Source organism: Labrus mixtus, chromosome 18 (genome assembly GCF_963584025.1).
Source record: "Labrus mixtus chromosome 18, fLabMix1.1, whole genome shotgun sequence".
In the NCBI taxonomy this organism is placed as follows: domain Eukaryota; kingdom Metazoa; phylum Chordata; class Actinopteri; order Labriformes; family Labridae; genus Labrus; species Labrus mixtus.
Genome location: NC_083629.1, coordinates 5,063,300 through 5,086,985, shown reverse-complemented (window position 1 = coordinate 5,086,985; position 23,686 = coordinate 5,063,300). Strand labels below are relative to the sequence as shown.

The 23,686-nt window shown below is 42.1% G+C and overlaps 1 protein-coding gene across 2 annotated transcripts in view; it reads right to left on the bottom strand.

Moving 5' to 3' along the window:
- Positions 1 to 491: 491 nt before the first annotated feature.
- trappc12 (trafficking protein particle complex subunit 12) overlaps positions 492 to 23,686 on the bottom strand; it is a 31,865-nt gene continuing 8,670 nt past the window's right edge. For both annotated transcript variants that reach the window (XM_061063555.1, XM_061063556.1), the window contains exons 4-12: positions 14,630 to 14,743; positions 12,081 to 12,219; positions 9,112 to 9,224; positions 8,689 to 8,761; positions 7,360 to 7,433; positions 4,956 to 5,054; positions 4,065 to 4,168; positions 3,388 to 3,475; positions 492 to 3,132 (exon numbers count right to left, since the gene is read on the bottom strand). In XM_061063555.1, the coding sequence (XP_060919538.1) occupies positions 2,890 to 3,132; positions 3,388 to 3,475; positions 4,065 to 4,168; positions 4,956 to 5,054; positions 7,360 to 7,433; positions 8,689 to 8,761; positions 9,112 to 9,224; positions 12,081 to 12,219; positions 14,630 to 14,743 (1,047 nt within the window). In that variant the 3' untranslated portion in view covers positions 492 to 2,889. The remainder of the gene's footprint in view (positions 3,133 to 3,387; positions 3,476 to 4,064; positions 4,169 to 4,955; positions 5,055 to 7,359; positions 7,434 to 8,688; positions 8,762 to 9,111; positions 9,225 to 12,080; positions 12,220 to 14,629; positions 14,744 to 23,686) is intronic.

Genomic DNA, 23,686 nt, shown 5'->3' with positions numbered 1-23,686 from the left:
GATAGGCTATCAGACTCCCCCCCTTAACAACATGTATTAAACTGAATTATGCAGCTTATGAGCATTCATTTCTAATTCCATATTCAAATGTAACTGACTTCGGGATGCATCGGTTCAACATCGGTATGGGCCACCCTGTTTTTCAGACATCGACAAATAATGTGACACAAGCCGATGTCAGTAGCTGATGTTCGTCTGTTGTGCCAAATCGATTTCATGCGGACATCTAGTTCTCCTAACTACTGATTCAGAGAAGAGGGTTGATTTGGGCAGAAGAAGTCACCTGTTGGACAAACTCATACTTGTTTTCAGTGTCAAACTTGAGAGAAAATGTCGGCAATGTGGGAGTCTGACACCAAAAGAAGTCATGAAACAAACATCGGCCCTGTGCATCTCTAAACGGACTCAAAGGTTATAGATTTCTGTTCTGTGGAAAATAAAGCTGCACTACTGTTTGCTTTTGTTTCCTCTTCACATTGAACACGACAGAGTTGATTTAAAAGCACATTTTTATTTAGGATAAAAAGAAAAGATTTATAATAATATACATTAATATGATCAGCACAGTATGTAAACAGTGATAATTAAAGATCCATCAGGACAAATCACAAAAAAAATAAACTTAGTTATTTATGATATAATTATTTTAACAGAAAAAAAAAAAAATCATCCTTTTGATATGTACAAATTTACATCATGGTGTAGTGGACAGGATGTGTGAATAATGACCCCGGCAGTTTTAAAAAGGAGTGGTTTGTGACTGTTAATACATTAGGTGTGTGCTGATGGAGAAGCTTTGGACCTGTGTGGTAGTTTATTAGTCACACTGACGCTCAGGATAATGCCCGTGTCCGAGTCTCAAGTTATGAACCGACAACTCCCTTAAACCCAGCTGTCTCCTCCACTCTCACAATGCTTCATGGAGGATTATCGTCTGTTGTCGTGTGTGAGAAAAACAACTGAGGAATAGTTTGACACTTCAGGTGATTATTTTTTACACTTTAATTCGTTGATTGAATAAATAAAAATGTCTGCACCCTTAATATGAGGCTCTGCTTAGCTGACTAGTGGATTCAGGTGTTGGACTGTTTCTGGCTGGACTGAGACCTGCATGATGAGGGTCACATCTCAGATGAAGGTAGAACAAGGTGTCCTCCTAACAGTAAAGGTAAGACGATAGTAAAGCTGGTTTGACATACTGCTGCACTTTTACTTTATCGTTGCTAAAGCTGCTCCTCGTCACTGTAACCGAAATGTTAAAGCGAACTAGAGTTTGGTAACAAGCTGAGCTCCCTTACAAAAATAAATATCCCTCATGATTCTGGTGCTAAAATAGCACCCAGTTGACCAGATTTTAAAATCATGATAACATGTTTTTTTTAATCACAGAATTGTCCCTTATTCTTCCAAATGTGTTCCTCTCAGGCTGTGGTTCATTTGGTTCAAGATGTCTGTATAAAAAAAGAATCAGAAAATGAAAAGGCAACAGCTCCATGGAGTAGATGGATTTAAAAAAAGAGTAAAAGTGTGTCTACATTTTTGTGAGAAAAATAATTAAAAAAGTGGAACAATAATAATATTTACTAACATGTGACACATCTGGAAGTTAACATGCCAGAAGAAAAGCTCGCTAGAGGTGTAACTAGTGTAGAGTTAGCTTAATGATTGTGTATGTGTAGCCTGTGAACCAAAATAAAATGTTTTTTATATGTAAAAAAATATATATATACAAAGAAATAAGCAGATGATGAAAGTAGCCTTGAGTCACAGGGCTGGCTCTGAAATCATCATAAGGCTCTATATTAATGTGTTAAAAAATAACTATGTGGCATCAGTCTGAAAGTAGGCATCATGTGACCCTCACCATGAGGTCAGACTGGTTCCTCCGTGGAGAACGGTTTAGATCTTTGACGATGTCAGCTGTTGCTTTCTTTCTAGTCTTAAACTGATTTTTATGAAAAACTTTTGGACAGAGCCAGTCTGTTTATATGTTTTTAGTCCTGGTGTGAATAAGCTAACTGCTTGTTAGCTTGTAGTTGAACTTTCTCTTCCTTCCAGCAGAGCTCCAGGTTTATTATGTAAAGCTATCCTTCCTGTGAGCGGGTGAATGTATCAACATGAAGACATAGCAAGGCTAGCGTTTTCCTGTTTGTAGTCCTAATGCTAAGTAAAGCTTAGGCTGAGGCTGATGGGTAATTTATTTGTTTTAAGAGCAGACCAGGCTAAATGTTTTCCTGTTTCTTATCTTGAAGCTAAATGAAGCTATCTGCAGGTAGCTGCCGGGTTTTTAGATTAACCTCTAAGCAGAGCCAGTCTTCTTGTGTGCTAACTTCTTCTAACTTGCTAAATTAAGCTAACTGCCTGCTAGCTTTAGCATCATATTAACAATGCAGAAGGAGAGAGACACTGATCTTTAACAAAAACAAAAGCACATTTATTAAATTTGAAGTTGCTGAAATGTCAGACTATTCCTTTAATCTGCTAAAAAAACAAAACAAGATAAACTCCTGCATAGACGGGACTTTTGTAGGTTTCTGCAGGTGACTTAACCACTTTTTCTGTTCCTGCATGTAAAGTTTTGTATCATTATCGGGTCAAAGGGACAGGAATGCCTTCCCCCTCCTGTGGGCTGACACAAAGAGAAATGTGTACCAGGGTTTAGCTCACCAAATCACTTTCATAAGAATAAAAACAGTTCATAATGATTTTGGGAAACTAAACCCATCTACTAAACATTCACTTTGCTGTCCCCACACTCTTAAAGGAACAGGATCTCTCTTCTCCTCTACAGATTTTACTTTTGGGCTTTTCATTCCCTCTCTCACAGGATGAGAAAGTGTGTCTATGTGTGTGTGTGTGTGTGTTATTTCCAGTTTATCCTCTTGCCTCTCAGACCAGTTTGAGACACTGCGTATTGAAGCTGTCCCCCTCCCTGCTGGCCACGGCCTCCAGCAGAGCCTGCTTCTTCTGGGTGCTGCGAGACGACTCCAGCTCATACATGGTGGTCAGGTTGAACAGGACGCTCTCGTGGAGGTAGAGAGCGGGATCCTGCTGCACCAGACCCTCCAGCTGACCCAGGGACTCCTTTAAGCGGCCTAGATACAGCAAACACACCGCTGCATTGTTGTTGGCCTGGGAACATATGGAGGGAGGGAGGGCAAGAATTTGAATTGCAATAATCGAAATTTGAATTGCAAAAAGTGAAATTTGGAAATCTCAGAGGCTGTAATATTTCGCCCTGCATTAGCCTTAATAAAAACCGTCTTATGACTATTATGACTTTTGTGGCAAAAGGCGTGTAACATATGATTCGGAGTCCTGTCCTGCATTATGGCGCTGCTTTAGAGTGAAGGACTTGTTCACTTCAGTATACGTGGAAACACTTACGACGGGGTTCTTCGGGTCAATTTTCAAGACTTCAGTGAAGGATGAGTGTGCTTCAGAGTAGTTGTTCTGACTGAGGTAGACAAAGGCCCTGAAGAATAAACACACATGGTCATGAGATCTACAAACATAAAAAAATCATCCTATGCTTTGGTCATAGCTACATATCGATAGAAGTTCTGGAGAACATGCATGACGAGGCTTAAGGCTTCACGGGTCGCCTTCACTCTTTTGATTCCATGTTTCATGGATTGAGTTCAGGATTCAGCACAGACAGACCACACACATTTTCTGCACAGAAGTGGAAAAACCATGGCTTTATGGTGCTGGTTTTGTGCCTGAGGTGTTGTTTTGTTTGAAGGAAAGGGACAAACACAAACTGTTCACACAAAGTTAGAAGAAACCCTTTTGTTTGTAATGTAGCTGCATACATTCCTTAGTGAGCATCGCCCTGCGTGAGAGTGAGACAAGTTGTCACCTGAGCTGTGTCTCATACTTCACATCTCCTCAGGTCGGAGGTGCACAGGTGTGCCCTACTGTGCCAACACACACACACCAGGAGGAAGCACAAAACTGCAAAAAAGCCCTGATGGAAGCTACTCTGGAGGAGTGAAAATGATCCTGAGCAGCTAAAAGTACACAGAGCCGAGGTGTTAAATACACAACAACACACACATTACCTGTTCATCAGCACACATGTGGTATGACCGGGCTGGCTCCCTTTCATCAAACAGTCTTTCTCCGCATCCTGGAAGTACCTCTCTGCCGTTTTAACGTCTCCAATCTGCCCAAGAACAAAGCAGCAACGACATATTCATAACGATCTGTGTGTGTGTGTGTGTGTGTGTGTGTGTATTGTTAAACAGGATACGCATTCATGAATTACGTTGGATTGTATGATGCCTCAGGGAAAGCTAACTTATTTCATCAGTAAACAATACAAACAGGAAAACTTCAAGAGTGAACAATAAGGACAAAACTAATATTTCTCTGATGATAGAACAAACAATAACATCAGGAGTTATTATTTTTACAGGAGTACGGTATTAATCCCATATCTGTTCTTTTATTACAGAGCTAAAGTCAGGACGTGGTTTGCATAGGTTCGCTTATGGACCAACGGCTGGGGGGGGGGGGGGGGGGGGGGGGGGGGTAAGTGGACCTGAGGGGAAGTTATCTGCACTAACATATCTGCAAACCAACGAGTAAACACCCTGACTGTGCAGTGTGTTAAGGCACAAAAATGGTCCACAGAAGAGTTTCAATACAGCATCCTCTAACTATGTACGATTGTTTTCAGAAGTTGTCATGTTCTGAGCGTGAGCTGAGCACTGAAAACAAGCAGTGTCTGACTATGTTGCTCTTAGGATTTCTACAGCTTCTTTTTTACTTGAAGAGGTGCTGCTCCCATTCCACTGTGAAAACTTCATGCTGTGAGGGACATGTACGAATAACCAACTCAGGGAGATTTTGGGTGGCAGACTGTCCCTGAAGCATTTTCAGGAATGCATGTGTGAAAACAGCTTTAGGTGCATGCGTGTGTGTGTGTGTGTGTGTTTTAATGTGCAGACCTGGAGGAAGATGCGTCCTATGCCACTGAGCAGCTGCACTCTCTGCTGGGGTTCATACTGGATGGTGGAGTGATAGGTCTCCACAGCGAGAACATAGTCCTAAGAGACGGAGAGAGAGAGATAGTTAGATAAGAAAAACAGGTTTAGATAGTAAGAATGGAGGGACAAACAAGTAAAGACACTAGTTAGAGGTGAGCGAGGTAAAACAGGGTAAAGAGTGGGCGGTGGAGACAGGTGGAGGGCGAGCAAGGTAAGTAAGAGCAGGGTTTGGCTTGGAGAGAGAGAGGGCATTAATCAAACATATGGAGTATTAGCAGGGCGATGTGACCCTCGTCCCACCTCCACACTGCACCGCTTCACATCGCTCACACAATGACCAGACTGCTGAGCACGACGACTGAGCGAGGTCAGCAAGGTGTGTGTGTGTGGGAGTGCAGAGAGAAAGCGAGTGAAAGTACTTGGTTGTGATATGGCAGAGAGAGTTCGCTTCCTGTTTTTGTACATATGTATTACAGTGAAGTGTTTTTTTCTTAAGATGGTTTGGCTTTTACAAGTTTACAGTGTCCAAAACTCTGAACAAAATCAGACTTAAAAACCACAAATGACCACAAAGCAAACAGTTTCAACAAGGCTGATATATTAGCAATCCATGTTTTTGTGAAAGAACACATCCATGACATATTCCTTCAGCTTCAAACAAAAGAGGCATCAAATGTGGATTCATCTATTGCTAAGAAAAAGTCCAAAACAGGACAGGATTCCCCCTAGTTTGAGAAACACTTTCTTAAAAAAAAAAACTAAAGTCTAAAAATGTTTGGAATTAAATCGTTTTTTTAGCCACAGACTGTATAAAAAGAAGGTTGACATGACAGCTCCCCAAAAGTGAAGCCAAAACATTTGGAGCTCCCCCTGCTGACTGGCTGCAGTATACAACAGCTCTTCCAGCAAGTCTGAGGGCGCACTCACACTAAGCATGTGCCTAAGCATGCTTCACCCTCAAAGTCAGTTTGTTTGACTAGTGCGAGAGCACTGAGCCTCAAGCACAGTACACTTCCTTGGCCCTGGCACGGTTGAGAGATGTCTGCTTCAGCACAGTACAGTTCATGCACAAGCACGGGTACACAGCGTTGACATGAAGTATAATCGATCCCAGCCTCCAATATCGTGATTTTGAGTCCGCCTGTCCTGTCAACTAAGCATGTTTCATGATCACCTAAAGCCATGCATGTTTTTATTACGATGTTGAGTACACGAGGTAACCGTGCTCAGGCCCGGTTGGTCCTAAAGCAGTGTGAATGCAGGCCAGCGGGGTAATGGGGAGGGGGGGCAATCGTGCTTATGTATGGGGAAACTTTGCCTAGTGTGAGTGAGAAATATGTCAGTGCTGTAACAGAGGGTATTTTGGCTTCACTTTTGTCCAACAGCAGGTGGAGGGCATGCCTTCTTCATTGTTATGTAGAGTCAACGACTTCAACAAATACAGTGATTTAAAAGATATCATTGTGTAAAGCATTTCCTTACATTGATAATGAAACTGTGGTTTTAACTTTGATTGACTACACAATGAAGAACACAATAAATATTTTAATCTAAAAGATTAAAATCTTCTAAAAGATTAAAATCTTCAGACTATAAAGTCAAATAAAAACCAGTGGCTTTCTAAAGAGTTTAAAGCATCTAAAACATGCAGTCAACGAAGAGATAATGTATTTATGATTTCAAGATGATGTCCTTAAACTTATAAAATCAGAATAGTCCTATAAATGTGAGAGTTTGCCATATTGAAACTAAGCCAAAGTAATTAAACAAAAAAAGATAAGTGTAATTTCTGTTCCTACCAGTAGGTGGCACTGTGGTTCTCTCTACAATCTGAGCCACATGTACACCTCCACCTCTCTCTGTCTCTTTCGCTCGCTCTCTCTCAGTCTCTCTCTCACTGACCAAGAATCCAATTAGTGGTCAGTCTGGGGGGATTTCACTGTGAATCCTCCACCAGGCTGGCATCAGAGATCTCAGAGTCTCACACACACACACACACACACAGAAACACTCCCTCCCGCAGACAGGCACGCAGGAACACATCCTCTCCAGCACAATGTGAACGACACACACACACACACACACACACACACACACACACACACACACACACACACACACACACACACACACACACACACACACACACACACACACACACACACACACACACACACACACACACACACACACACACACACACACACACACACACACACACACACACACACACACACACACACACACACACACACACACACACACACACACACACACACACACACACACACACACACACACACACACACACACACACACACACACACACACACACACACACACACACACACACACACACACACACCTTCATCAGCAGCAGACAGTTGGCCATGGAGTACATGACCCGGCTGAGGCGAGACCTCCACAGCTTCAGAGACACTACAGACAGTAGAGAAGAAGAAAGACAGAGGGTTTAATTTGTTACTTTGTTTTTTTTTTGGGCATCCCCCTTACATCCCCCTCTCTCCCTTCCATCATCGTTCTTATTGCTTCATTGCTCTCATTACCCCCCTCCCCTCACCCGCCTCCTTCACACAGGTTTATTTTAAGTCGAGGTGGTGAGGAAGACACTGCGGCACACTCCTCTTTCCTCTCTTCCCTCAGACAGAGCGCCCTGTGGAAGAGCTTGTCTGCAGGCCTATTAGTATTCATTGCTGCACACATGTTCGCCTGTGTGTGTTAGTGTGTGTGTGTGTGCCTGTGTGTGTGTTGGGGAGAGGAGCTAATCACTCAGTTGGGGTCTGATGTGTGAAGGCAAGGCCCCTGCGTTATTGACTGTCGACTGTCTGCGTGGGCAGAGAGAGGAGAGACAGAGGGCACGGCTATTACGCTGCTTTCTGAAGGGGGGAGAAACTAGCAGAGGCGCTGCGCCCTCACGCATACATCCGTACACGCCTCACCCCGCCAGTTTCCCCCAATTATAAGTAAGTGTCTTGGTACATTTAGCTCAACTTCGCAGAGTGGCTTGTTGTTGTGCATCGCCCTGAATTAGCCGATTAAATGACTTCTAGCTGCTTTTAACAAGAGAAAAACCTGACACAACCTTTGTAAAAGTTGCTAAATTAGTCATCACAGGACTCAGAGAACGCGGCATCGATCGGAGAAGTATTGCTGCGTGAGACAAGAGAAAAGAAGAATAAATGAACTCCATTTACATCAGCTTGTGAGGAGGTGTATCTCCCTAAAAGTGGTGAGTTTTTAATGAGGGTGCCTGCCTGTTTCCACGGCACACTTGTGCAGATGTGAGTGGATTGGATTGGATTGATCTGTATTGATCTGCTTGGTGTGAAGGGCTGGAGAGACCGTTTGATATTCAGTGCGAGTACCGAAGCAGTGAGGTGCTAAACACTTTTAGAGCACCGCATTGGTGGAGTTGGTGTGGTTGGAAGCGTGTGTAAGTCGAGGTATGCTGCAATCCTGCACCAGGTGAGCCTCAGTGCTCGTGTGTTTGTGTGTGTGTGTGTGTGTGTGTGTGTGTGTATGTGTGTATTACCCACTGGGGCTCATGACCTCACTCTCCTTCCACAGTTTGATGCAGTCTGGGACTGAGGCCAGGTCTGTAGCCAAACGTCTGTGTGCAAAGAGTGTGTGTGTGTGTGTGTGTGTGTGTGTGTGTGTGTGTGTGTGTTCTTACCTTGCCTGTTCTCCTGTGTTAAGGTGATCATGCTGCCATCCTCAGCCAAGCCTTTCTCCAAGTTCTCCAGAATCTGTTAATGAGAGAGGGGGGTTAGGTGGGTGAGGAGGGTGGGGTGCAGACTTCATAAGGTGGAAGTTGCTTCACTGCCAGAGCTGAAGGCTTTTTATCTGTTTGTATTAGAATCTGCATATTCCCTCTAAAATCCATTCATATTTGGCTGTTTACACAGGTGGGCTTAAGGATTTGTATGGCTAATGTGCTTCTGTGTGGGTGTGCAGTTTTATTGTGTGAATACTACAGAGTATGCATATCTTTATGTTGATCCAGAGGCTGAATTCAGGCTTGTGTGTGTGTGTGTGTGTGTGTGTGTGTGTGTGTGTGTGTGTGTGTGTGTGTGTGTGTGTGTGTGTGTGTACTCACAGTGAGGCAGCCGGTTTTGAGAGTGTGCAGGCGGTCCAAAGCCTCCTGGGGCTTGGCCAGGTACTGGGGGAGCTCGGCATGCAGCAGCCGCATAGAGAACGGCACCATGGAACCTGGAAAGGAGGGGAGGGAGGGGAGAGAGGGGGGGAGAAAATGTGCGAGGGAAAAGGGGGGAAATAAGAAACAGGGTGGGATGAGGACATATGAGGGGAGGGAGAGAGAGAGAAAAAAAAAGAGAAATGGAAGGCGTAGTGAGACAGGAAGACACAGAGTGCGAGATGAGAATATAAACCCATCCGCCCACACACAGACTGCACACAGCCCTGAAGGCAGGAACCTACAGATGGCATTGAGCTACGTATGGCTGCTTATTAAACCCTCTCATCTCTCTCTCTCTGTGCTGCACAGCTCCATCACTCATCTCCCTGCCTCATCCCTCTGTCTCTCTCTGCCTGAGCATCATTCACACTGTCTCACACACACACACAGGCACACTTTTCCCAAAAGGAGAAGCCTATATTCAGGTGAGTCCCCGGGCTTTGATCAGGGTCTCTTTGATATTGTCATCAGATCTGAAGGCTCAGCTAGCTGGTCCATCTTTTGCTGCTGCTTCTGCCAGTCTATGGATCCAGATTTCTATCTCTCTTTACCCGTTTCAAGTTTCTACCTATGACATGAAACTCATCCCTCCACATTTACCCCTGTGTTTATTGCTGCCCTCTTTACTGCGTTTAATCTTCATGCTGACTGGACACAGCGCTCTCCTGTGGACTTGTTCTCTACTTTCTCTCTCTCGGGTGTCAGCGAGATTTATCATCTTAAAATCAAGACTTTTAAGCTTTTACAGTGTCCTTTAAGGTCAAGTGTTTGTAACGGAGAGGAAACAACCCATGAATCTACAACATTTCACAGATATTGTACAGATTTTTGACGTTTAAATCCATCTATCTGTATAAAAATTTAACTTTACAGTAAGCTGGCTATCCCTCCAACTACACCTTAAACACCGACACAGGAGTTGTTGGTTCAAATGGTTCTCTACAGATATATTCAATGTCATATGAATATTTATATATATATATTTGCATATTTTTCAAGTCTCTCCTGTCAAAGAATTTACATTTTTAAAATCATAGACTGTATAAAATGTGTATGTAGTCTCAGTGATGTCACCCATTGGTTTCTGAGGAGGCGTTAAGAAGCCCAACAATGGCAGTCACCATATTGGAAATGCTATCTCAACCTTACTTTCGATCAATCTAGTAATACTCAAAGAGGAAGAGGTGAAGTGAGCCTTAATATGAAATCAAAAAGGATAAGTTTCAGAAATTTCCCATCCCCAAATGTTTTCTGGACCAGGCTATAAACATTTCTGCTTTAAAGTGGGCATGTTATTATGGGGTCTAATGGGGGTTCTGTGGCTTTTGTATCCATCCTCCAGTGGACACTTGAGGAACTGCAGTTTTTTTTGCACTTTTGCACCAGAGGGTAACGCTTGGTGCAAATGCAGACATTAAATATGTGCTTTCAAAATCATACCACACAGTTTCTGAGCAAAACAAGACAAAGTACTTCCTCTTAAAAAAATGCATTTATACTTTACTGAAATTAGTATTCAACATCTTATCAGCCGGCTTCAGCTGCATTAAGTTGTGGTCATGGTGCAGGAGATTACATGCTACTCAGTGTTATACAAAGTAATAAAGATTACTCACATCTTTACCAGATTCAACATTAAAGGGATATTTTTATAACTGTAAATCAATAGAAGCATATTTCTTATCTTGATAAAGGCCATGAATTTGCATAATTTAGTTGGGCTGTCATTTTCCCAGTTCACTGACTTTTTTAAGAGCACTATTGCAGACTTGGCAATAATCAATCAACCAGCTGAGGGATTTATTTTAAGAGAAGGTACGGAGGTTTGCATTCAACCACAAGTGTGTTTAATTCATCCTGTGAGAAGACTGGTGCTTCTCTCTCAAATGATTTATAGAAATATGAAAGACTTCAGTGTGCAGCTTCATAAAAATACATGAATGAAAGCAGCTTGTCGAGCCTGTGGCACTCAGGTCTCAATATTTCTGCGTCCAAATTGGACTCAACATTTCATTTAAAAAAACAAATTAATAACTGATTAACATTGAATTCTTCTTGAGCACTCAGTCAATTGTAATACTTGGGAGTGTGATACATGTGCTATTGTCTCTTAAGAGTGCGATCATGAGTAATAGATAGTCGATGTAAGCGTTGGGCTGGAGAAATGTTCGACTTCTGATGCCAAGGCTACACAACTCGTGCCAGTTTGTCTGCGAGCACCTAGCAGGGCACAGAGTGTTTAAATTGAGCAATGGAAAGTCAATCGGTGCTCTCTTTAAAAGGCTGTGCAGTGTAGCTTCAAGTACAAGAGTGCGTGTGTGTGTGTGTGTGTGTGTGTGTGTGTGTGTGTGTGTGTGTGTGTGTGTGTGTGTGTGTGTGCATGCAGCTGTGTCTCTGCTACTGCCTTCACTGTGGTAGCCCGAGGGGCGAAGCAGATCCAAAGTAATGGGAATACATTAGAGAGCAATTCATGCAGTGTAAAACGAAGGAAAACAAAACCAAAGAACTGCAGGAGACAAGTGGAGTTGTTGGAGCTTCTCGACGATACAGTCTGATATCAAGCTCCTGGCACAAACTTTCCTTTGAATATTTAATAGGACAGTGCTGGTATGCTTGTGTATCCTTAAAAAAAAAACTGAGTAAAATGCAAGAATCCTTTTGGAGAGCAGGCTAAGTAATAACACATTCAAAAACTTACGGATAAAAATTTCAGAGCAGCTTTCAGCACTTTCCTGAATCCTTCTACTAAACCTTCAGTCACAGAGAAGACGCTTTTGGACCAATAAACTAAAAGAGAAGCTTGATTTTACAGAGATTCTGACATTAATCGCTAGGCAAAAGATCTATAATAATGACCCCGAGCTATGTACCTCGTCTCCCGGGGTAAATAGTGGGGTAATACTCGTAGTAGAGGTCCGGTTGGTCCAGGTTGCCAAAGGGCTCAATCTCCAGCTCAGCGTTTTGATGCAGGTTGAGTTTGGTGAGGAGGGCGAGCCGCACAAACCACAGCTGGAACACACACAAACACACCTCCCTCTGTTTATAACATGCATAAAGAATTCATCAAATAGCACAAGTACAAACAGAAACATTAAAGATAGATTGTATAAATTATCTTATCTCCTCTCAGCGGGTCTGAATCATCCATAAAAACAGTATGTGGTATGTTTTTTCCCCTGTTTTCTGACATACAAAAATACACATACGAGTAACTCTGTTACTGTAAAACATCCAAATATTTGCCAGTCAGTTTGATTTAAAATGGACTACATCCATCTTTGTCTAATACCTACATAATAAATCATGACATTACAGTGGTCCAGTATCCATTAAATGTCCTATAGATGTTGTTCAAGAATGTTATAATGGGGGTTAAATATGTTGGTCTAGAGCTCAATCACATGATTAAACATTAACATGTTTTGCTAAAACTTAAAGGTGGGAGCTTGTAAACACAGCACTCAAACAGGGCCCCTCCTCCTGGGCTCATCACCCCCTCGAGTCCACACTCACTGCTGGGTTAGTGTGTATGTTTAATGCTTGTACCTAAACTGCAAGCTACCGTATGCTAGCACAAGCTAACCGCCAGCGTTCAGCACCTGCAGGCCAACTCCACGTCCAGGGATGAAAGCTAACTCAAGGTTCACCCTCATTTTGGAACAAGCTTCATCTTTTGAGCTTTATTTTTCTTGGTGTTTTGCCTCACTATGATTATATTTTCTCTTCTTTGCCGCTATGTCTGTGTCAGTCATTTTTAATTGTATCCACTCCTAAACTCACCTTGCCCTGTCATTGGCTAGAGAAAAAACACTGATCCCCCGGCCAGAAATGTCCCGAGTCAACCAAAACCAAAGTTACTATAAAGAATGATGATTATAAATGATTGAATTCATAAATTAGTTGATGATTGAGGAGGTGTTGTAGGTAAAACAGATTTGTGACGCGTTGCCTCCACATTTTCATATTATCATCACACATATCCAATGGTTTAAATGACAGAAGGCTCCATATCGATATTTTATTTTAGACGAACTTAAACAGAAACGATACACATCAATATGTTTATGTTGCAGAGCTTCTCAACATCTGCAGGGCGCAGGCTGTTTCAGGACCATGTTGTTGTGTGTCTCAGGGGTTTGAGCAGCACGTGGCCCAGATGCAGTTGGACAGAAGCCCAGACACATGCTGCTGTATGCTGAAGTGACTGAGGAAAGGATGGACTACCTCCCAGTAAGACAACGACAAGGAAGGACCCAGAAGCCCTTTAGTTGTAGACGCCACCACTTAAAAAAAGCTGTTCTCGTATGTAATCTCTAATTTGTCAGGTATTTTTCTGAGAAGAGAAGAGCAACAACTTTTAAAACACTTGTTTTCTAAAAGTTTGCAAAAACTTTTTCTTCTTACTTACAGATCATCTTTAAGCTAAAGGGCGTAGGCAACTATCTATCTTTGAAAAATTGACCTTGCACCAACATATGAATATCATGATTTGAACTGCCTGGAGTGATTTCATGTCTTTGCATTGTTTGCAATCTACGCTGTGTGAAAAGTTTGCATTTCATTTTGGCCAAACAACATTTTAATTATTCCAGTTGCTTCCAACTTGGTTTATATTTCACATGCATTCGAAAGCACAACAATAAAACATCCACTCGCTCTATGGTAATGTTTGCCCACATTTTAACCAGTTAGATCGTCATTGTCAACTATTGATGACCTAGTTAGTGGCCAGTCTGCTCTGAATGTAGCGAAAAACAAAACGTGTAAGGTTGGAGTTGTACAACCAGCTGTGCATGTACTCTTCTGGGTTCCTTATAAAAATGACCATTGATTCTTTTCTACCTGTGCTTTTATTACATGCTCATATAAACGTAACTTTCTTAAGTAGTGAGAAAGTTCATCATAGTGCTAATGTTCTATTGGTGGTAAAAGGTCGACAGCGTCATGTTAAGATGCATATTTCTTTGGGATACTTTTGTTGACCTTTTGGCTTCATTTAGGGGCAGTAAATGGGGAAAAAGCACACATTTAACACACTTTGAAAGGGCTGCATATTTTAAAAAACCTTTGTGCATGTATGTTTAAGAAAGTAAAATATATATGGAGCAGAAGCCAACAACATGGTCGATTCATTTCAAGTCACACGCACAGAGCTGAACACAGGGGTGGCCTTTCTAATGAGCTCATGCAGCCATCCATCTCCTGGATAGAGCCTCACAAAACCACGAGAGATGGTGCAAATCATGTCAGAAGGAAAGCATTGAAACAAACAAAACCTTAAAAATCTATAAATTTTAAGGTGTAGTTTGTAAATGATTGGATTAATCTGTAGAAGAAGATGTGGCTCCACTCTACGACACCCACAAATACACAAAGAGAAGAAAAAGAAGCTGATGAGGAGAACACCCTGGCGTCTTACCTGCAGTGAGTCGGTGGTGTGGGAGGTTGGTTGGCCAGCCTTTCCGTATCCCTGACCATGAGCTGTCAGCAGCCGGCCCGTCAGATCCACTGCAGCGCGCCAGTTCTTACTGCTCTGCAGGGGAGAAAAGACACAACACATGAGATCTGAAACACACACCATGAGAAACTGATGGAAACATGAAGGAAGACCTGAGGCTATCGATGTGGCTCCAGATATCGCAGTCAAAGACTCCATCAAAAAAGCCCCATCACTGACAAGACACTTCTTATGGAAGAGTCTATGTTTTTGATGATTGATTCAAATTTATCTTGAACATGTTTAAAAAGAAATAAACCGAAAAACAAGCACACTGTCTTGGTAACAATTTTGGTGGAATTAAGCACATGTCAACTCAAAGTTCAGACATATGACATTGGACACATTGTCTCTAGTTATCTGTGTCCAATGTTCTCACCAACTTCTGGAAAATTAATGGTGCGTTCAATTTGAACTCGGAAGTCGGAAATTCTGAGTTACTGGTCATACGCCCCTCAGAAGTCGTAACTAGGAGCAACTTCAGTAGTCCGAGTTCAAATCCAAGATGGCTGCTTCGTGCATCAATAGTAAAGTTTAAGATGTAACTAAAATGTTTATTTGCATGTTAGTCCTATTTTGGAGTATCTAAATCAATCACACGTGAAGTATCATGCAAGTTCTATCTGTAGACAATACATGTCATGTTATTTTCATGCACAAACTATCACGTAGTGCATCGTTATCGTCAGGTATTAAGACTACAAAACAAAGGTACTCCTGAGGCGTCCATCTTGCTTGTCCAAATTGCAACGCGGTGAACTCAGATTTGACGTCGGTCCTAGCTCAGAGTTCTGAGGTAAATGGAAAATCACCATAAGGTTCAAGGTTTCTTTATTAGTAGCTAAAAAAGGTGAATTAAGGATACATTTTTTTATTGCATCCAAGTTCTTATAGTCGTAGTTTTCAGTCTTTTTTTTTTTTTTTTCCAAAACGAATGCTTACTTCTATGACTGTGGACACATTTTGAAAAATAAAGTCCAAATTGGTAAAAATCATCCAACAACCGTAGCTTGCTGATTATTCCTGACCTGGTAAAATTCCAGCTGCATCTCAAAATCCTCAGCACCAGGCTGTGAGACAGGTGTGAGACACTACAGCTGTCAGTGATGACGCACAAAAACGATGGTGATTCATACATGTCTGAAATCTCAATTTAGTGCTAATGCAGAGAAAACAACAGAGAGTCTGTTAGGTGTGTGAAACAGTGAATAAGCGAATGAATCAAACTGGCTTGTCCAAGGACCTCTAATCCACTGTTGTCATAAAAAGTCATGTTGAACTTTTAAGGGAACACAGATGACAAATATGTCAAAGTGCTCAGAATAATAATAGAAAGTTCAGAACTTCATCTGCTGATATCAAACCCTACGATATCGTGCAAAGTTTTGGATGAAGTAATTCTTCAAACTGTGTTCTGCCTATAGGAGAAGTGCAGTTTATTTTAACCATTCAGGTATTCACACGGTTAGTTCCACTAAAATGGTATAAATTACTAACGATCACAACATTACAACATAAGCACACAGCTGGGCAAAGTTACAAAATTATTTCATGTCCTTTTGGAATACTATAGCGAGTAGCAACAATTTCATTCTGACCACAGTTGACTTTCTGTTTTGCCTGCATGGGATCTATCCCTTGTTTTGTTCTCCAGTCAATTCCCTCTTTTTTTCTTGCTTATCCTGTTCTGTAAAAATATGCACAGTAGGCTTTAATGAAAAAATCTCATCCTGCGTGTCTTTTATTTTTTTAAATCATGGCTTTAGTTCAGAAAGATAAAGGCAAGCGGATCACGGCCTGATCTGCTGCTCCCGATCAGCCAAATGATTTTCTGGTATGTTTGATATTTTAAGCGAAGGACTGCACACACTCGCACAGTGAGAGCAGAGCCATGAGCCGATTTCCCTATATCAGGCCTTTTTCTCGTGATCGTTCAAAATTACCAAAGCAGCTTGTAGACTTGTGTTTATTTGTGATGCAGGTTGTGTGTGAGGGTGAAAGACTGAAACACACATAGATCTATTCAACCTCCGTCTCTGGGAGTTTTCTATCGACAGTGGTGAATGCTCTGTCCCGATTTAACTCAGGTAGTTCCCAACAATCGGGTCGTACAGTGTGAGGACATAAATAGTGAGCATTTGTCGTTAGGACAACAATGAGAACAAAAGAGATGAAAACTTGAGCACAGTAGTTCAAACACAGGACATATAGAATTAATCAATAAATTTGCTTTGTATCAATCTCTTTAAATATACATAAAGTCTGGTTGCAAACATCGCCCATCAACTCCAATCACTTTCTGGCTTCTGGAGTTGGTAGACGAAATGTAAATAATGATGAGGGCAATGAAAATGACGTCTTTATCCCAAATGGCTGATAACTGCTACACCCAAAGCCCTAGAAAAACATCCTGTCTATATCTATACTGTTGAAGATGTTAATGAATGGGCTCTGAAATTGATTGCCAAGTCTTAGTTGCCAAATTGTACAAAACAAAAGCAAATGTTCTTTATTGTCACAGCTTTTTTCATGTCAAACTAAATCAGGTCTCAAATTAAATCCCCAACGGGTAAAGACAACAACACAGAGCTTTTTGAACTGAGAGAATTCTCAGTAGAGAGGTGGTTCAAAGAAAAAAGGGAGGACTTCTGAGAGACAATGCAGAAAATGAATCAAAGTCAAACACCTTTTTGGTCTCAGATTTACAGCCGATAAATACGACAGCTTAGGGAGAGAAAAGGGGGATGTTTTATCCTCTACTCTTTGTAATCTTGTATAACAGAGTCTAATCCAAGTGTATAATACAACATTAAATCTGCAAAAAGAAGTCCTTAATTATGAAATAAGAAAGGTGTGTAATGTATGTGCGTGCACAATGTTTACACTGATGTGTGTATAACTGACTGCCAGACACTGAAGCTGGAGGACAAAGTGGCCAGTCACACACACACACACACACACACACACACACACACACACACACACACACACACACACACACACACACACACACACACACACACACACACACACACACACACACACACACACACACACACACACACACACACACACACACACACACACACACACACACACACACACACACACACACACACACACACACACACACACACACCTATATATTAGCAGCATCTGCTTCCACAGGAGGTGGTACAATAGGTAAGAGGGGGACAGAGGTGGTGGTGGAGGGGGGGTAGAGTCACCCCACCCCATCAACACACATGACAAGGTCGGCTCGACGATTGGGTTCTAAGTGCGGTGCCATTCATCACAGCCAGGAAGCTAATTAGGAGGGGGGAGAGAGAGAGAGAGAGAGAGACAGAGAGAGAGAGGAGAGGGGGGAGAGAGAGAGAGAGAGAGAGTGACAGACAGAGAGAGGAACAGGGAGAGAGAGAGAGACAGAGAGAGAGATGAGAGAGATGAGAGGGGAGAGAGAGAGAGACAGAGAGAGAGAGGAGAGGGGAGAGAGAGAGAGAGACAGAGAGAGGAAGAGGGAGCGAGAGAGGAGAGAGTGAAACAGAGAGGAGAGGGGAGAGAGAGAGAGAGAGAGACAGAAAGAGAGAGAGAGCGAGGGAGAGGAGAGGGGAGAGAGAGAGACAGAAAGAAAGAAAGAGAGAGAGAGAGAGAGAGAGAGAGAGAGAGGGCTACTTTCTTTCTAACCATCTCTTCACTAAACTCAGCAACATATTCCTTTCTCTTCCCCTCCTTCACCCTTTTTCTCATGCATGCCACTCTCTCCTCCTTGGATTATTCCCATACTTTTTTCTCCTTCCATCCCCCTCATCTTTCCCTACCTTTTTCCACATATTTCAGCCTCCCTTCTCTTCCCTGGCATCATTTATTCCCCCTCCCTCCCTCCCTCCCTCCTTCCCTCTCCTCTCCTCCCCTGCCCTGTACCAGGAGCAGCACTGCCTCTGAATCTTCATTAGGAGGGGAAATGAAGCTGAAAACGAGGAGGCAGCCTGGATGGCCAAAAGCAGCTGCAGTCACTCACACACACACACTCACACAAACACACACACATATCCTACAGTACGCTACAGTACACTGCTGCCCTGCCACAGGGTGATACAAGACAGTGGTTCAAGTGTGTTTCTAGGATATATGTTTGAGGAGGTGAAAAGAGAAGAGATTGAACAGGGGATACCGATGGAAAAAATCTAGCCCATAAGTATTGAAAGAGTGCAGGAGTCAGAGTTGGCCATAGAGGACCAGAGACACAAAAGCACAAACTCTGGAACAAGAGCTGGAAGAAATAAAGAAAGTAGTGGTGGGTAGCAGGGAGGAGAGGAGAGCTGGGGGCCAATGGGAGCTGCAGACATTCACAGAAAGGAGCCAAAGTGAAGAAAAAGCTGGAAAAGTGAACTTCAGCGCAGGCCTTACGTAAGGATGCTGCATTGCTGCTAAGCATAGCTTTATGGCATGATATTATCTCACAGCAGCCTATAATTTAAGGTCTTGAACCAAATGTTAAAGGCATACAGTAATACTGGAGCAGTGATTTGAGAAGTACACACACGCAGGCTTTTTGTTTGGAGAGGCGACCTTTTATGACCAGAAGATCACAGGGTCAGACTCCATTAAAGTTAGCATGCAATTGTGTGCGCCCTTGATGTGCGGTAATGACATCTCTGCTCCACTTTCATTTATGATGATTGAACCTGAGCTCTGACCCCACTGATGAAAAAAAAAAAAAAGGAGTGGGAAAAATTACAGATTAGATGGTGTTCAACATGCTAATAAAGTACAGCCCTGTCTCCACTTTGAGCCACTGTTACAATGACTGAAACCACACTTTTTACTCATTTGGTTTCATACAGACTTGGTGAAGTGTCCTCTGTCTCTGATCACACTGCTTCAAGTACAGAAGAAAATCATCTAATGTTGTCCTGCTCTGTGGCAGAGACGACTAAGGCCAACTGGAGACAATGTCTCTTCTTAAACTAAGCAATGTCTTTCAATAGCCATTTTCAGAGTGGGATTCCGCATTCATATTGATTCCCCAACAGCGTGATATTGGGCGTTGCAGAAGCACAAGAGAGCACGGCACAGCAGGAGCTCCACATACACACACAGTCAGATATGCACATACACACAGCGCTGCACTCCCCCACTGGCTCCACCAGCCCTGTAACCCCTCTGAGACTACCTCAGAAGGCACAGAGGGGGATCACTTTGTCCCCCCATTACGCCCCCGCCGCATTCACATTGAAGGTGAAACGTCACAGGGACATACATATCAAACCTTGAAACATCAGACTGAAAAGGGCTAATAATTGATATGTGAGGTTGGATTTATAACTGGAGAAAACTCAACGTTACTCTGGACAATGACACTCATAACTGGGCTTCTATTACTATATTTGTTATCTAAAGCAACAATATGAAGGAATTTGGTTTGGTGCACTTTGGGGTCCAACTGCACAGTTGTAAAACACACATGGTGCTGCTACGCCTTCCTCTCTTGGACAACGAGCATTTGTTGACAAGCAGATGGTGCGAAGCCGGGAAAGATGTTGTGAGCAGCTAAACAACCATGTTGTTGTGGAAATTACTAAGAACTTGACTTCACACAATAAGACTCAGTTGACTCAGATGGCTTACGTTGATGAAAGTTTATACATACAAGAATACTCCGGAGCAGAGATGGAGTAGCAAGCACACGTCTGATGCTGTGTCCCTGCTATGCCAATTCCCCCAAACTCTTCCAAAGGCTTTGCAGATATAGAAAATACATTATTGACGTTAGTGTCATATTGACATTAACTAATCTGTGTAGTACAATTTGGAACAGACACTAAGTCTACCAAACATGCAGATATAAAGGAGAAGACCCTTGACACACTAAGCTGTCCTTGGTTTCTAGATGAAAAAAACATGATGATGTTTGTACACTTAAATCTTAATACATAGGTACAGAAATTCCACCACACATGTCAACTGACAAGATCAGTAATATTACTGGATTTTGCACAATAATGACTCTGCTAGTGTATTCAGACTGTTTGAAAACTCTTTGAAAGTGGACTATGTGTGTGTTTATTCAACTGGGCTGTGGCTTAATGGCTACATTAGCGAAGGTAATGCGAGTTGAGATAGGTTTGCAAGGGTTCAAAAGTATGAAGCTAACTTGAAGATTGACAAGGAAAGAGACTACTTTGTGGCATAAGATGGATAGATTTATTTGTATGCAAGCTTGAGACATAACCTGGGTTAGATGACTTTCTGCAACAGTACCTGAAACTTCTAAAGTAAATGTTTTAGCTGATGACAGGGATAGAAACCAGGAAATCACCAAAGTTATTAAAATGTATTCACATTGGGGCATAAATGTCGGTCTAAATGATGCAGCAATCCATCAGATTGTGGTCAAAACCTTTACCCCAAATCACAAATATTTATCTCATGGTGGTCCTACAAGTGATTGAATAACACCGTCTGCTAACCATGAATGTCTATACCAAATCTAGTGCTTTTCCATCCGGTACAAAACTTTGTAGAGCTGGTGGTGTGAGAGGATAACTAACCAAATTAATAACCGGATCACCAAATTAATTAGGATGCATCCTCTGGGCATCAAAGATATTTCTACCACATTTCATGGAAATTCTTCAAATAGTTTTTGAGATATTTCAGTCTGGACCAAAAAGGAGGACCGAACAACCTACATTGTCTTCCCTACAAAGAAGTTAAATAGTTCAGGTGACATTATTCTCTTATATAAACACACAAAGCTCTTTATGGTAGCATGCCGTGAATCCCAACAAGCGTACAAACTACTCAATGAGAATGTGATTAGTGTGCCTCAGGTTGAATGATTTCAATTAACAAAGAAAAGGGGCTGGGAGAAAATAAAAATAGGAAAACAATAGGCTGATGGTGATTAATAATTCAGCTCCACTCAAATGACTCCGCAATAAGACATAATCAGATCCCGCCTAAATCAAATGAGGAGGCATTACCATGGTGATTTATTGCCAGTGATATTAAATACGAGATTGACTACAGAGTCTTGGTGAAAGGAGAACTTGACTATAAAGGCTTTGGGGGGGGCGAGGGGCAACTTTATATTTTTTGCTGTTCTGAAGTTGGTGGATAAGCGCCTAGCTTTATACCACACAGACTCCAGAAAAGACAAAAATAAGAGGAGAACTAGATGAGCGAAGAAGACAAATATTACCCAAAAGAGTGACAGCGTAGCGTAGTACTCAAGAACATTTAAAATGTGAGTTCTCGAAACTCATAGCCGCCAAAAGAGTGCAAAATTTCCGGCACATAATCGAACTAATGACCTTCATTTTGATAATAAGGGAAATGTGTACGGATAAATAAATCACTCAAAATATAAATTAGAGCCCAAGTTTGAAAATACTACATCCTCTTTTCAAGCACATTCAGCATGACAGGAAAAAAACACCTTCACTGTTTGTACTGACAGGTTTGACTTCAGTAGTATTTTAATGTTTCATAAACACACACAGAAGAATGTGTGCGATGAGAAAGTGCACATATCGCCTCCTCTATCCCTCTCTCTCTCTCACACATTCACAGAAACATAATTAGTCTCGTCGTGATTAAAAGGGGTGAGCTTTCTAAAATGTGTTGAAGATCAAGAGTTCAGTGCGCCTTTCCTTTAGTGAGTTTAAAAAAAAAACCCTGCAGGACAAAGCTTGATGAACAAACGGACGCCCACTTCTTCTCTCGCAAGACCTGAAGCCTCAAGGCGAGTCGGACATTAAAAGGCTTCCTCACACCATCTTTGGTTAACACAGGGAGCTCCCGAGCGGTTTCAATTAAGCCCCTGCATTTTGGATTACACAGAGGGTGTGAGAAAAAAACACATTTGTAATATGTTAAAAGTGAATACCAGTCATTACCAACAGCGGCTAATTTTTCTTTGAAGCCTGTGTAGTTGGTCTACAGACACTTGAACCGGGGGACAGAAGATTGCCCTGGAGCTGGAGGACGGCCTGCTTGGCTGCTGTACTGATATGAACTTCACACAGCAGCCATTTTGTCTCCCGCAGGCAATCGCTGGACTCTTCAAACAGTGACAATGATAGATGTTGGGACACAAACTTGCATAATATATTATGCGAGGACACTGTACTAGCTCATGGCTTGTGTGAGAACTCTACATAACAGTCCCTGAGATGTTTCAAAACAGTTTCTGAGTTCTAAGTGACGCTCCTCTGGGTGATATCAACCGCTGATTGAGTAGTGGGCAACTGGATAGCTTTTGATGGTTTTGTTGTCAACAATAACAGAAACGTCCCACTTCCTTTTTCCTCTGAGAGTACCGCTGAAGTTCAGCACACACAGGAAGTTTTTTTCCTCTATTGTAAGACCACATAGTTGAGGCTGACTGTGGAGGTAAGGTCACTGATTGGCCAATATTTCTCTCAGTTTGGGTGAATTGCATTGGGAACACAGTAACAGAACTAAAGTTAAGAATATTAGGGAAGCTTGATGAGGTGTTGGACAACAATGATTTGTTTTCTGATCACATCTGGAGGCCAATGTGTTTAAAGTTGTTTGGTAAAGCCAAATCCTTCAAGACAAGGAGATGCTGAAAACCTGGACAAAGGAAGGCAAACAGTCTCTCATTGAAATGACTGTTGTACATGAAGTGCAGTGTGAGAAGGGAAAAATAAAGGTTCAGAGGAAAGCATAGGTTATGAATCATGTGCACGATTATCCGACTAAAAAATTAAATGCATCGCCCTCATTAGCCAAATTTGAAAAAACAAAAAAACAAACAAAAAAGTTATATTAAACTATGTGTATTAACTGTCAAACAGGCTAAACTGTATCTGTACTTTCACTGTCGCTCTGAGCATATGGCTCCAGCCAAGACAAACAGAGCAAGGTGAAAACAACTACCACTAAGGTTTAAACATGCCCTTCAGCGCTACAAAAGCTGACGGTGCATTAACCAGACCTCGGCTTGCAAGA